This window comes from Oncorhynchus masou, chromosome 15 (genome assembly GCF_036934945.1).
Source record: "Oncorhynchus masou masou isolate Uvic2021 chromosome 15, UVic_Omas_1.1, whole genome shotgun sequence".
NCBI lineage: Eukaryota > Metazoa > Chordata > Actinopteri > Salmoniformes > Salmonidae > Oncorhynchus > Oncorhynchus masou.
Genome location: NC_088226.1, coordinates 36,606,132 through 36,619,768, shown reverse-complemented (window position 1 = coordinate 36,619,768; position 13,637 = coordinate 36,606,132). Strand labels below are relative to the sequence as shown.

At 40.5% G+C, this 13,637-nt stretch overlaps 1 protein-coding gene across 3 annotated transcripts in view; it reads right to left on the bottom strand.

The window, feature by feature from the left end:
- The window catches only part of LOC135556194 (N(G),N(G)-dimethylarginine dimethylaminohydrolase 1-like), a 118,618-nt gene extending 105,936 nt beyond the window's left edge, over window positions 1-12,682 (bottom strand). For 2 of the 3 annotated variants that reach the window (XM_064989189.1, XM_064989190.1), the window contains exon 1: window positions 8,207-8,776. In XM_064989189.1, coding sequence (XP_064845261.1) covers window positions 8,207-8,500 — 294 coding nt within the window. In that variant the 5' untranslated portion in view covers window positions 8,501-8,776. Of the gene's footprint in view, window positions 1-8,206; window positions 8,777-12,228 lie in introns of those variants that run through there. The other variant, XM_064989191.1, reaches the window with a different exon arrangement.
- Window positions 12,683-13,637: the final 955 nt, after the last annotated feature.

Genomic DNA, 13,637 nt, shown 5'->3' with positions numbered 1-13,637 from the left:
GAATTCTGTGCTCACGGTGACATACACACACACAAACACACACCGATAGGCTATAATATAAGCTCTTTACTGATGCTGGACTCATTTACCTCTGGGATCAGAAGACAGCGGCTGTGCCAATTATGGAGAAAACAGCCTGTTTGTTTGTCAGTGGAAAGAGAAGAAGAGAATCCACATGTAAGACTGTAGAGAGGCATGTTCATACCCCTGAGGTTTTGTATGAGAGTGTCGAATTTAGTCAAGATAAACATGAATTGCTTGTTTGATCTAACATAGGTTTCTTGGTGTACTGATATAAGTGTGATGCACATCCCGGAAACTTTAAGAAAAAACTTGTATAACACACACACACACACATACAAAAGTGAAATAGAAAGGTGAACGCCGTGATCAGGTTGGTTCCACCATGATAATCATAACCACCATTGATAATGTAATCATTGCCCACTGTGTGTATGTGTTTGTGCATGACCAACCAGTATCTCTGACATGTTTGCCAAGATAGACCCTTTATTAGGGGTGTGCCAACATGGCCATACTTGTATTCAAAATCATATCCGTAAATAGCCAGTTGATAGTCGGATCGGATGATACTCGTGAAAAAACGTAAATGTTTTAACGTGCCTAAGTAGATGTTGGCAAAATACCTATCTCCCTGCAAGTTTATAGACCAAACAAGCTGCAAATTAGGAGCCGTTGAGGTGTGTGTGTCTGACCTGTGTCTGTGTCTTCAAACTTGCAGTGGGCAGACAAGTTTGCTATCAATCAGAATGCGGGTCAGTGTTTCGTTTTCCTTACCCTCACCCTGCTTGTTAGATAATATGCACATTGATAGCTTGATAGCAAACTTCCTTTCCTTTTGATGTATCATGGTAGGAGGCTAACAGTAGGCAGCAGCAAGTCTGAATGACCAGACCGAAACAGCGAAGTGAAGGTGATTGTGTGAAATTCTGAAGCGAGTGGACAGCTTCACTCTATCCAATCAGAGCAGCAGGATCAACATACAGCCCACCCGTCTTTGTACAGACTGGTAAACTAGCCAGTTGAGTGATTTACACCATGTAAAACCTCACGTGACTGACTGACACAAGAAAGATGCGTGCATGCATGCTAATTACCTAAAACTACTCGGATCATAATCGTATCCATATCCATTAGGATACTTGTTTTGTCCGACTACTCGGCGCACCTCTACCCATTACCACCAGACAAAATGCCGATAGGCACAGTACCTGTATCGGCAGGGAATGACAACGAAAGGTGAAAGGTGGACATTGTTATATTAGCTTATCACTGCTTCTTTGGTATTATGTAAAGGATTGTTAATTCTACATGGACCTGTTACTACATTTGAAAGTTATCAAACCATTTAGTTTAGAATATCTACATACATTTAGCAATTTCATTCTTCTCATATTACTCTGTAGGCTACTGACCTACTCAATGCTTGCTATGGCATCTCTGCCTATAGTTATTGAATTCAACCTGCAGGAGGTTTGTTTGCTGTGATTGAGTTGCTGGCAAGGTTCTGACAGATGGGTGTGTCTTGGTGGTGGCAAGAAGAAACTAAACCCTAAGCATTAGCTCTGGGAGCTAATACCCGTCTTCAGGTCTCGTCACGCAAGCATAGTCCTCTGATCCACCAATGTGACCAACCGAGTATCGATCCTAGGTCTTCGGCCCGACTCTAATACTTTAGACTTGGTAGGGCATTACGACTCTTTATGTCATGGTCATAAAGGCTTTATGAAAGCTAAATGTTACATGATCACAACTCTAAGTAAACCGTACCTCTTCCATGTTATACAGTAAAACACTACACTGCATGGACACCCTTTAGTCAGATCCAAAACAGTCCAGCTGACCAAACCTTTGACCAATACATTTCCTGTATGTCGAGAGCCATTATGAACCCCAGGTGGTTTACAGATCAATATCCTCTCCCAATGGTATGGCCGGGGCCCATTAGCAGCCCTCACCCGGAGGGTGAGTCTGATACGATATGACAGGGGCTTTCAGAGAGCTCGTCCAAACTTCAAACACACTGTCACCAGTAGGGTTACAAAGAGTTGGAAACTTTCCGGTAATTCTCCGGGATTTTTCTGAAAATTTTCCATGGGAAGTTATTAAGCCCTGGAATTTGGCAAATGTTACTTAAATTCACCAAAAAAGCTCTTATAACAGTGAACCTTTCTTGTGGGATACACATAAGATAAGATAATATTTTGGTTAAACTATCCCCAAATCATTGGAATTGCAACCCTCTGCATGCACAGTGCATTGTTCCATCACATGTGCAGTGCACTCTTCCATCACATGTACAGGTGATTCTCAAGATCTTGCACACTAATAAAGATGCTATTGAGCTCCACTACTACACTGTCTGAGCCAAGGACTACATACTTTCTGGTAAGTTTTGATTACAATACTGGGTGGGGTGAATATTTTTTACGCGACATACATGATTTTTTGTTAACTAGAAAATAGTAGCCTACAGCAAAGTGTATTCAAATAATTTCTAACTTGTTAACAATTTCTGCTAGTTGTGGGTTTTCGCTTGCTTGAGCCTGTTAACCGAGGAGTTTTAATTCACCTGTTTCCATGCATGTTTAATTTGAAAACATGTATTTTACAAAGCAGTTATTTAATCTAACTGCTTAACTATTTATCTGTATGTGGAATTGTATTATTATTATTTTTTACTCATTTTTATCTGATCTTTACAGGAAAATGCCACTGGCACCATCTGATGTATGGATACATTTCACTCTAGTAATGTGGAAGGAAAAGCTGTGTACATTTGCAAATACTGTATGTAGTCAGAGAAATGCTGATGAATGTCTTGCTCGAGCTGTGTATGCAACTGGTTCACCTCTGATGCTCACAGGCAATGTGTATTGGAAGAGATTTCTGAATGTTCTTTGCCCAGCATACACCCCTCCAACCAGACATGCTTTATCTGCTCATTTGCTGGATGCAGAGTTCAACAGAGTTCAAGTGAAGATCAAGCAAATCATAGAGAAAGCAGACTGTATTGCAATCATCTCTGATGGGTGGTCGAATGTTCGTGGGCAAGGAATAATTAACTACATCATCTCCACCCCTCAACCAGTATTCTACAAGAGCACAGACACAAGGGGCAACAGACACACCGGTCTCTACATTGCAGATGAGCTGAAGGCAGTCATCAATGACCTTGGACCACAGAAGGTATTTGCACTGGTGACAGATAATGCTTCGAACATGAAGCCTGCTTGGTCTAAAGTGGAGGAGTCCTACCCTCACATCACACCAATTGGCTGTGCTGCTCATGCATTTAATCTGCTCCTCAAGGACATCATGGCACTGAAAACAATCGATACACTCTATAAGAAAGCCAAGGGTCATCAAGTTATAGCAACAATCTTCCTCACCAAGCAAAGTGAGAAGAATAAGAGCACCACATTGAAGCTGCCCAGCAACACCCATTGGGGTGGTTTTGTCATTATGTTTGACAGTCTACTGGAGGGAAAGGATTCTTTCCAAGAAATGGCTATATCACAGTCTGCCGATATGGACAGCCCCATCAAGAGGATCCTGTATTTTGGGAGAGCGTGGTATGCAGCCTGAAACTCCTGAAACCTAAAGCAGTAGCCATTGCCCAGATTGAGGAAGACAATGCCATCCTGTCTGATGTTCAGACTCTGCTTGCAGATCTAAGAGAAGAAATCCATACTGCCCTGCCCACTTCACTGCTGCTCCAAGCAGAGGAAACTGCAATTCTGAAATACATCAAAAAGCATGAAGACTTCTGCCTGAAGCCCATACACGCCGCAATGTACATGTTGGACCCCAAGTATGCTGGCAAGAGCATCCTGTCTGGTGCAGAGATCAACAAGGCCTATGGTGTCATCATTACCGTGTCTCACCACCTTGGCCTGGATGAGGACAAGGATCTTGGCAGTCTGGCGAAGGACACTTCCAAGCAAGGGCTTTGGATGGAGATGCAATATGGCAGTCGTGCTAAAATAACTCATCAGCCACCTGGTGGAAGGGACTTGGTGGATCTGAGGCTCTTTCCCCTGTTGCCTCCGTCGTCCTCCAAATCCCACCAACATCAGCCGCCTCAGAGCACAACTGGTCCTTGTTTGGGAACACACACACACACCAAAGCACGCAACAAAATTTGAGGCTTTTTGAGCCTGACAACGAGCCATCCTCAACAAGGTTGGAAAGTGACAGTGAAGATAAGGCCTCAGAGTCTGATGTTCAAGAGGTGGACATTGAGGAGGTCAATGGAGAAGACATGGAAACCTGAGAGGAAGACAACCAAAGCTCTAGTTTCTCGACTATCATTTTAAAGATGTTGAAAACATTTTTGGGAGATGCAATGGATCATTGGGTATCATTCAATATTCCCTTTCTTTTGTTGTTCAGTGAAATCATTCCATGTGAAGAGTCAACTCATTTAATTAAAGTTCAATTCGTAACTAAATAGTTATTTTTCTATTGGAAGGATTTCATCATTTGCAATTATGTCTACTTATGATAAGGTAAAAGGTTTATGTTTATGTCTCCATATGATATGGTAAATATAGCCAATGCAAAAACCATTCCCATATATTCCCGTTAATTCCCACAAAAAGTTTCCACCTCTGAATATATCCCAGAATGTGCAACTTTAGACAACAGACAGAGGACAGGGAACAGCACATTTAGTCTACAGCCCAGGGTGCACATACAGTTGAAGTCGGAAGTTTACATTCACCTTAGCCAAATACATTTAAACTCAGTTTTTCACAATTCCTGACATTTAATCCTAGTAAAAATTCCCTGTCTTAGGTCAGTTTGACCTTTCAGGTTATGTCAATATAGGACTCGTTTTACTGTGGATATAGATACTTTTGTACCTGTTTCCTCCAGCATCTTCAAAAGGTCCTTTGCTGTTGTTCTGAGATTGATTTGCACTTTTCGTACCCAAGTACGGTCATTTCTAGGAGACAGAACGCGTCTCCTTGAGCGGTATGACGGGTGCATGGTCCCATGGTGTTTACTTGGGTACTATTGTTTGTACAGATGAACGTGGTACCTTCAGGCATTTGAAAATTGCTCCTAAGGATGAACCAGACTTGTGGAGGTCTACACTTTTTTTCTGATGTCTTGGCTGATTTCTTTTGATCTTCCCATGATGTCAAGCAAAGAGGTACTGAGTTTGAAGGTAGGGCTTGAAATACACAGGTACACCTCCAATTGATTCCAATTGACTCAAATGATGTCAATTAGCCTATCAGAAGCTTCTAAAGCCATGACATAATTTTCTGGAACTTTCCAAACTGTTTAAAGGTACAGTGAACTTCGTGTATGTAAACCTCTGACCCACTGGAATTGTGATACAGTGAAATAGTCTGTCTGTAAACAATTGTTGGAAACATTACTTGTGTCATGCACAAAGTAGATGTCCTAACCAACTTGCCAAAACTATAGTTTGTTAACAAGAAATTTGTGGAATGGTTGAAAAACGAGTTTTAATGACTCCAACCTAAGTGTATGCAAACTTCCGACTTCTACTGTAAATACTGTGCATACATTTAGTCTGTTTATATTCACACAGTCACCTTTATTAGGGTACACTAGTAAGTAAACCAGCAGCAGAAATATCCCTGTCCATAGCCTGCTGTTAGTATAACTTATTGGTGTAATATGGACAGTATACCACAAAAATAATGTTTTGCTTTCAATGGACTGACATGCATTGCAGTAATCTGCTCTTTCTGTATGCAAGAGCACTCTGCCTAGGAATTATGGCTGTTTCAATTAAAGCATCTATTTTGACAGATCAGATGATGAGATGCAGATGCTTTCTCATTACTCTGTGTGCTCTAGTACTCTGTGCAAACAGGGAATCACAGTTTACAATGTAATATCTTTTGACAGCTCACATCTGACTAGACAGCTGTCAGTATTAACCACATCAAAGGTTATGGTAGAAAATGTCTTTATAAAGCATTGCATTTGACAATATACGTAATGCAAAGAACAATGCTCATCATCTACTCTTGTTATTGCTAACATAGGCTACTAATGTAGAGTTCTGCCAGGAATGAGGAGGCAAATTTTACTGCTTCACCCATCTCATATGTATATACTGTATTCTATTCTACTGAATCAATGCCACTCCGACATCGCTATTCCTAATATTTACAGTACCAGTCAAAAGTTTAGACACACCTACTGTACTCATTCAAGGGTTTTTCTTTATTTTCACTACTTTATTTTCACTTATTCTACATTGTAGAATAATAGTGAGGACATCAAAACTATGAAATAGCACGTGTGGAATCATGTAGTAACCAAAAAAGTGTTAAACAAATCAAAATATATGTTATATTTGAGATTCCACGAAGTAGCCACCTTCTGCCTTTATGACAGCTTTGCACACTCTTGGCATTCTCTCAACCAGCTTCATGAGGTAGTCACCTGGAATGCATTTCAATTAACAGGTGTGCCTTGTTAAAAGTACATTTGTGGAATTCCTTTCCTTCTTAATGTGTTTGAGCCAATCAGTTGTGTTGTGACAAGGGAGGGGTGGTATACAGAAGATAGCCTTATTTGGTAAAAGACCAAGTCCATATTATGGCAAGAACAGCTCAAATAATCAAAGGGAAATGACAGTCCATCATTAATATAAGACATGAAGGTCAGTCAATCCCAAAAATGTCAAGAACTTTGAAAGTTTCTTCAAGTGCAGTCGCAAAAACCATTGAGCACTATGATGAAACTGGCTCTCACAAGGACCGCCACAGGAAAGGAAGACCCAGAGTTACCTCTGCTGCAGAGGATAAGTTAATTAGAGTTACCAGCCTCAGATTGCAGCCCAAATAAGTGCTTCACAGAGTTCAAGTAACAGACGCATCTCAACATCAACTGTTCAGAGACTGCGTGAATCAGGCCTTCATGGTCAAATTACTGAGAAAAAAAACACTACTAAAGGACACCAATAAGAAGAAGAGACTTGCTTGGGCCAAGAAACACGAGCAATGGACATTACACCAGTAGAAATCTGTCCTTTGGTCTGATGAGTCCAAATTTGAGATTTTTGGTTCCAACCACTGTGTCTTTGTGAGACGGAGAATAGGTGAACGGATTATCTATGCATGTGTGGTTCCAACCGTGAAGCATGGAGGAGGAGGTGTGATGGTGTGGGGCTGCTTTGCTGGTGAATTCAAGGCACAGCATTCTGCAGTGATACACTATCCCATCTGGTTTGGTCTTAGTGGGACTATCACTTTTTTTTTTACAGGACAATGACCCAAAACACACATCCAGGCTGTGTAAGGGCTAGTTGACCAAGAAGGAGAGTGATGGAGTGCTGCATCAGATGACATGGCCTCCACAATCACCCGACCTCAACCCAGTTGAGATGGTTTGGAATGAGTATGACCACAGAGTGACGGAAAAACAGCCAACAAGTGCTCAGCATCTGTGGGAACTCCTTCAAGACAATTGGAAAAGCATTCCTCATGAAGCTGGTTGAGGAATGCCAAGAGTGTGCAAAGCTATCATCAAGGCAAAGGATGGCTACTTTGAAGAAACTCAAATATACAATATATAACACTTTTTTGGCTACTACATGGTTCCATATGTGTTATTTCATAGTGTTGATGTCTTCACTATTATTCTACAATGTAGAAAATAGTAAAAATAAAGGAAACCCCTTGAATGAGTAGGTGTGTCCAAACTTTTGACTGGTGGTGTATGTATTTCTTAATTAATTTCTTTAACTTTTACATATGTGTGTATTGTTGTGAATTGTTAGATACTACTGCACTGTTGGATCTTGGAACACAAGCATTTCGCTACACACGCAATAACATCTGCTAAAAATGTGTACTTATGTGACCAATAACATTTGAGTTGGACAGTGGTGTCTTAGCCCTCATGTGACTGTGACCATATTATCTGATCATCTTTCCAAGGGCGTTGGCGTTCTGATGATGGCTAATCACATATCCCTTCCTTTGTAGCCTATTACTGTTACAATGTAGCTATACTCTCGATATGGCGTTGACAGTTATACATATACGATACATTAATACCAAAGATGACAACAGCAGTATATATCCATACTCCAAATAAAGAAATGGTCAACTGAGACATGATTTTTCTATAATATATATATATATATATATACATATTATATATACACACACACACACACTTTATTTACCTCTTTCCTTCTGCTCTCAGCCCCGGGTCTGGTGATCAGAGCGGTGTCACCGCAAACCACAGCGACATCCTCCACGAACACACAGTCCGGGAGTGACTCATCGGCGGGGAGTTCTATCACCTGCAGCCCGAGTTTGTGCTTCAGAACCCCAACATATACCTCATGCTCCCGCTGAGCTTTCACCAGGTCCACGTCCAAAACGTTCATCCTCAGTGCCTCTTTAGCAAGGGATGAGGGGATAGCTCGTACAACGGCGTGAGTGAAGTTACCAAAACCTGTCATCACACCAGCCATGTTCCGTTAGCTGTTGTTACCCTCAAATTGCTCAAACAAACAGCTCGAACCGTAGCCTATGCTAAACGTATGAGAGAGCGAATGCTGCCGATCTCTTTCTGTTGGTTAACCTTTGTTTGTTTGATTTTCTTTGTTTTTCTTTCTTTTTTTATGTACTGAACTGACAGCTCCACTTCGGTCAAATAGGCAACAAGCAAGCAAGCGGTCTGATGACGTGCACTAACAAATCATCGACTTGTACCAATGTAGCAATTTCCAGTGAAGCGCACAGCAAAGCCGGACAAGTGACAGTGTGGCTGTTAAACAGCGCAAGCACAGACGCGCTGGCTGTTTGTAACAACTTTCTATTACTTTGTAACAACATTTTACCATCGAGGAACAAATGGGTTACAAAATCACCACAGTGTCTAGCCATAAAATAATGTAAATCAAGGCTAGTGTTACAATCAGTAATCAAACCGTTATTAACATTTACAACCACCTGGGTTTTTCAGTCTTTTCATTCAAATACAAATTAATTTAGAATGTGTACATTCTTAAACATAGTGTACTTTGAAAAGTTGAGAATAATGGTCGCTGTCATCTCTGGCTTGTTACTGCAATACCTGCCAGTTTAGCAGATTCCAATGCCAATGCAAAACAAAAATGGAAAGATTCTGCTCGGTGCTCTACTATTTACATAATTTTATAACCCTGGTTGACAATAACCCATTCTCCCCTGACCCCAGCTCAGAACAAAGGGTGCTTCTTTGACACAGTCCAAAGACAAGGAGGTGCAGTGGCTATTCTGAGCCATTCACTCTCCGATACACCTGCCCAATTGTGTTCAGACTACAGTGTCCCCCAGCAAATCAAAGTGTATGGCAATAATGGGAATACCAGATCTTCACAGTGAACAAAACACATATTTTAGAATCATTTCTAATGTCAGCATACACCAGCATGTTATTGTCGAAGTATATGGGAATAACAGATTTCACATCACCACTGAAATATGAACAAAGCACACAATTCATTTCTCTAATATTGGTCTTCTTAATGTAATAGTCATAAGAGACCCATGGAAAGGGAAAGGGGAAACCTAGTCAGTTGTACAACTGAATGTGTTCAACTGAAATGTGTCTTCCGCGTCATGGGAAAGGAGAGTCAAGAGTTCTTCAGCTCAAGAGTTCTTCTTATGGCCATTGAATGAAGGAGTGTATTGTATTTATCCTGCGTTGTGCTCAGTGTGCAGACGAAGCAGGGAAGATATTCCTATTCCTATTCTCTGTGGTGCCATCTAAGGAAGCCTCTGGGCTCAGCTTTGAATGGAATGTTTCTTCAGACTTCCTAAAGCACATTCTTCCACACCCCTGGACCAAAGTTTGTATTTTCTTGTTCCAGATACACTCAATTATCCTGACTGGTCCAAACATTCCAGGAGTCCCGCATTCCATTTTCCACTCCTGGATGGACTACCTGCTCTGTCAAAAAACCTCAGTCCTCCAATTTTTTTTCTCCATTACACATTGTGTATGTCTGACTCTGTCTGGTACATTCTGCCCTAGAAAAATATCTCTCGCTCCCATGCTTAAGTGCTTGGGTTAGACTGAAGGAAACCTCTCATTGGCACACCTGGTACATTCAGAGAATCTGTGTTTATCCTAAATGGCACCTTTTCCCTGTGGGCCCAGGTCAACAGTAGTCCGGTATAAAGGGAATCAGGTACCGCTTGGGACGCAGCCTCTGAGATCTACCATAAAAGTTTGCGAAAACAGAGACAACCCATACACCAGGTCTGCGGTTGATTTAAACCTCAATAACAACACCAGCCTTTACTCTCTCTAGATCAATAAAAAGTCCTGCTAACACAGGGATAATATATCGTTTTGAGTGGCAAATAACACTAAGGTTCTGGCAAATGTGGCAAGTCTTTCAACTGAATCTAATGTAAATTACCCATTGCTCTGATACAACAGTAGTACAGTAGTGCTGTGTTTAGCCTACCTTGTATAAATGGGGCACAGGGGCAGTCGCCCATCTATAACTCTTGCCCCCTGTCTAAAATGGACAGCTTTTGTGCAAGATGGCCTGACTGTTGTTTTGGAGTAACGTTGTGCCCCGCCTGTAAAAAAAAGAGTAAAAAAAAGGTGTGCAGGAGAATACTAAAATGGCTGACATTCCCCACTCTATTATGGATTGGACTACCGTAGTGAGTTCTTCCACCATCCACCTACTTCAGATGCACTGACTGTCATTCCTTTGGCAGGCTAGGACACACAATAACAACACGCTGACTTCATAACACACATCTGTTAGTGCTGTAGGTAAAACAAAGGACATACCAGGTCCAGGAATAGAAAGACCCAAGTATAATGGAAGAGGGCTCTCTTGTGACTAAGCACAGTGTGTGTACATAAGAACACCCCATAACTCACTGAGCTTCCATCCCAGAGTTCTATGAGCTGACATAGAGAGGAAGCTTCAACAACCACCGCATGTTATCCTTTGTTTGAACAGGCTTACAATAAACAGCCAATCCTTTTTGGTCTTGTTCCGTTTTACACTAGTCTCTCTAGGACAATAGACTGGGATCCAGTGATTCATAAGGGGGACGGGGAAGAGGGGGATGGAAAATATCATCATTGCCATTACTACATGGATACACATTTCTATCCCTGGTCGCCTAGGTGATGTTTCCTGAATGGGTAATTACAAGATTAATATCATTATGGGATGTTATTCAATGGTTCCATGGTGTACAACACTGTTTCCTATAACATACACTGTGTCCTTGTAAGGGGAAGAGGAAAGAATCAGAACAATATGCTGGCAGAGCAGAACAATCATAATCAGAAAAGCATCTTATTGAGCTCATGGGGTCAAACTCACCACACAGAGACTTACTGATGAGGTCATAATGGATATTGGAATGGCAGGATGGCATGGGAAACATTTGACATTAAGGGTCCATTTATGTTTGGGAAACAAGCATCATCATCACCATCACTTGGATGACATAAGTATTACTTGGGGCTAGATACAATACACACACACACACACACACCAACAACCAAAATAAACTAAATCTATATGGGCACATGGCAGTGCCCCATTGGGAATCTGACACTCAAAACAAACAGACATGTGTTGATGCCAACTGTCAAGCTGTGACATAATGCCAGTGTCATTTCATGAGCTTTAAAGTTGTTTGTCTGGTTTAATCGATGAAGAATCACAAGCTTTCAGATGAATGACAAATTATATAGCCCTCGGCTACATCAAAACGAATCAAACAATGAGGAAAACAGTCACAACAGTGAGGGAAATCGTAACAACCCAATGGGCACACACTGGTTGAATAAATGTTGTTTGCACTTAATTTCAATGAAATTACGTTGAACCAACGTGGAATAGACGTTGAATTGACATCTATGCCGAGAGGGAATGTCAAGCAAGTTAACCAAAGCATTACACCATCTAGTGTCTTAAACTGGAATTATGAAAATGTGGACAAATGAAAATAAAACTAAAGCAAGCGCGCATCAAGATACAGATGATTAAATATCAATCGGTACAGAAATAATGATTGTCAAATTCCAACATCAAATGGAAAGGTTACAATGGATGACGGATCAGTTAAGATACTTCAATATATTTGCACAGTATAAACAACGTGATAAAGCAATGGCGTATACAATACATTTTGAAACAAACGGACTAGTAAAGGTAAAGTAAGAAAAACTCACCGGAGGGAGATTTCTCAGTGGTCTTGACAACCATTCTCCGTTAGTTATTTGTTCAGCGCTCTCAAAGTATCTCGTCATTTAAGTCTAAGGTATAAAGTTACTCGAATAATATTTCCGTTGTGTTTATGGTTTTTATAAATAGGGGATTGTCATATCGTCCTTCGGTTAACAATCTATTAACATTATTTTGGCAGGAAAAAAAGCATGTTTTTCAAGCATTCTATAATCTTTGCTTTCTTGGTCAAATCCGGTTTGAAATTACTTCTAATCGTTGAATTTCTAAATTCTATCAAATGTAACTTATTTGAGACCCGAAGGATAGTAGGACTAGAAACTAGTTGGGTATTTTCTCCCCAAACTAACATCGTATGTAGAAAATTGGATCACTGTAGTAGATTATGTTTTCAAACGTGGTGGGCAGATTGCGTGAAAAGTAAATTAACCCAAGTAGGAATGCTAAAGAATATCCTGTATGAAGAACTTTAAAAACTCTTTAAACTGTCAGGAATGCTTTGTGGTTGGCTAGAGAAGGGGAGAAATATGTTAATAATGTAGGCTTCTGCCATACCAAATATGGCAATATTGTTACGTCTGAAGTCTGGTTCGCATCTGGAATAGTTTAGTTCTACGGAATAAAGGGGAGAGCGGGCCAAAAATAGAAACCATAAACTTTATTTCTCCCACTTTCAGACGCGCAAAGAAACTCCGAATACCGGGACTTCGCTCTCCTAAACTGTGTACAGTTACAGTAGCCTTCATTTAGAATAGCGGGAATAATGCAGCCTATTGATATATGGGCTATAATAAGACCTTCCCTTACAGAATGATTCTCATCATGAACGTATGAGGAGAAGCACTGACAGCATGACAATATATTTTTATAGCCTTGGCAACTGTTGCACAAATGACAGCAAAAGAGTTAGTAAAATAATAACACATTTAACAAATCTATAGCACGTAATAAAACACCTACATCAAAAGGATGAAAAATAAATCAAAACGACAATGTTACATTATCATATTTTTTACAATATTTTTTTAATAATCATAATATTTGTATATAAGCCTATTACCCATAATGACAACAGTAGTCAAATGAATGGAAACAAACAGACCGAAGTGCTATAAAAAAAAGTTACATGTACCCTATCCCTACAGCCCATAACCTAAAAGCTGTGAGAAAACCAATAAAGAAAATAAAAAAGGAAGAAAGGAGGATAGTATCGAAGGGAAACAGCGAGGGGAAAATGTGTTCAGTTCTAGGGAAAATGTCATTTAAGAAAAAAAAGTTAGACAGGGTGGTGCTTAGCTTGGATGGAAAACGCGCCAAGAAACATTCCTGGCATAGTTTTGGAACAGTTCAGCAGTCAGCCAACAACGACGTCAGCTTTCACTACAGTATAAAGGAC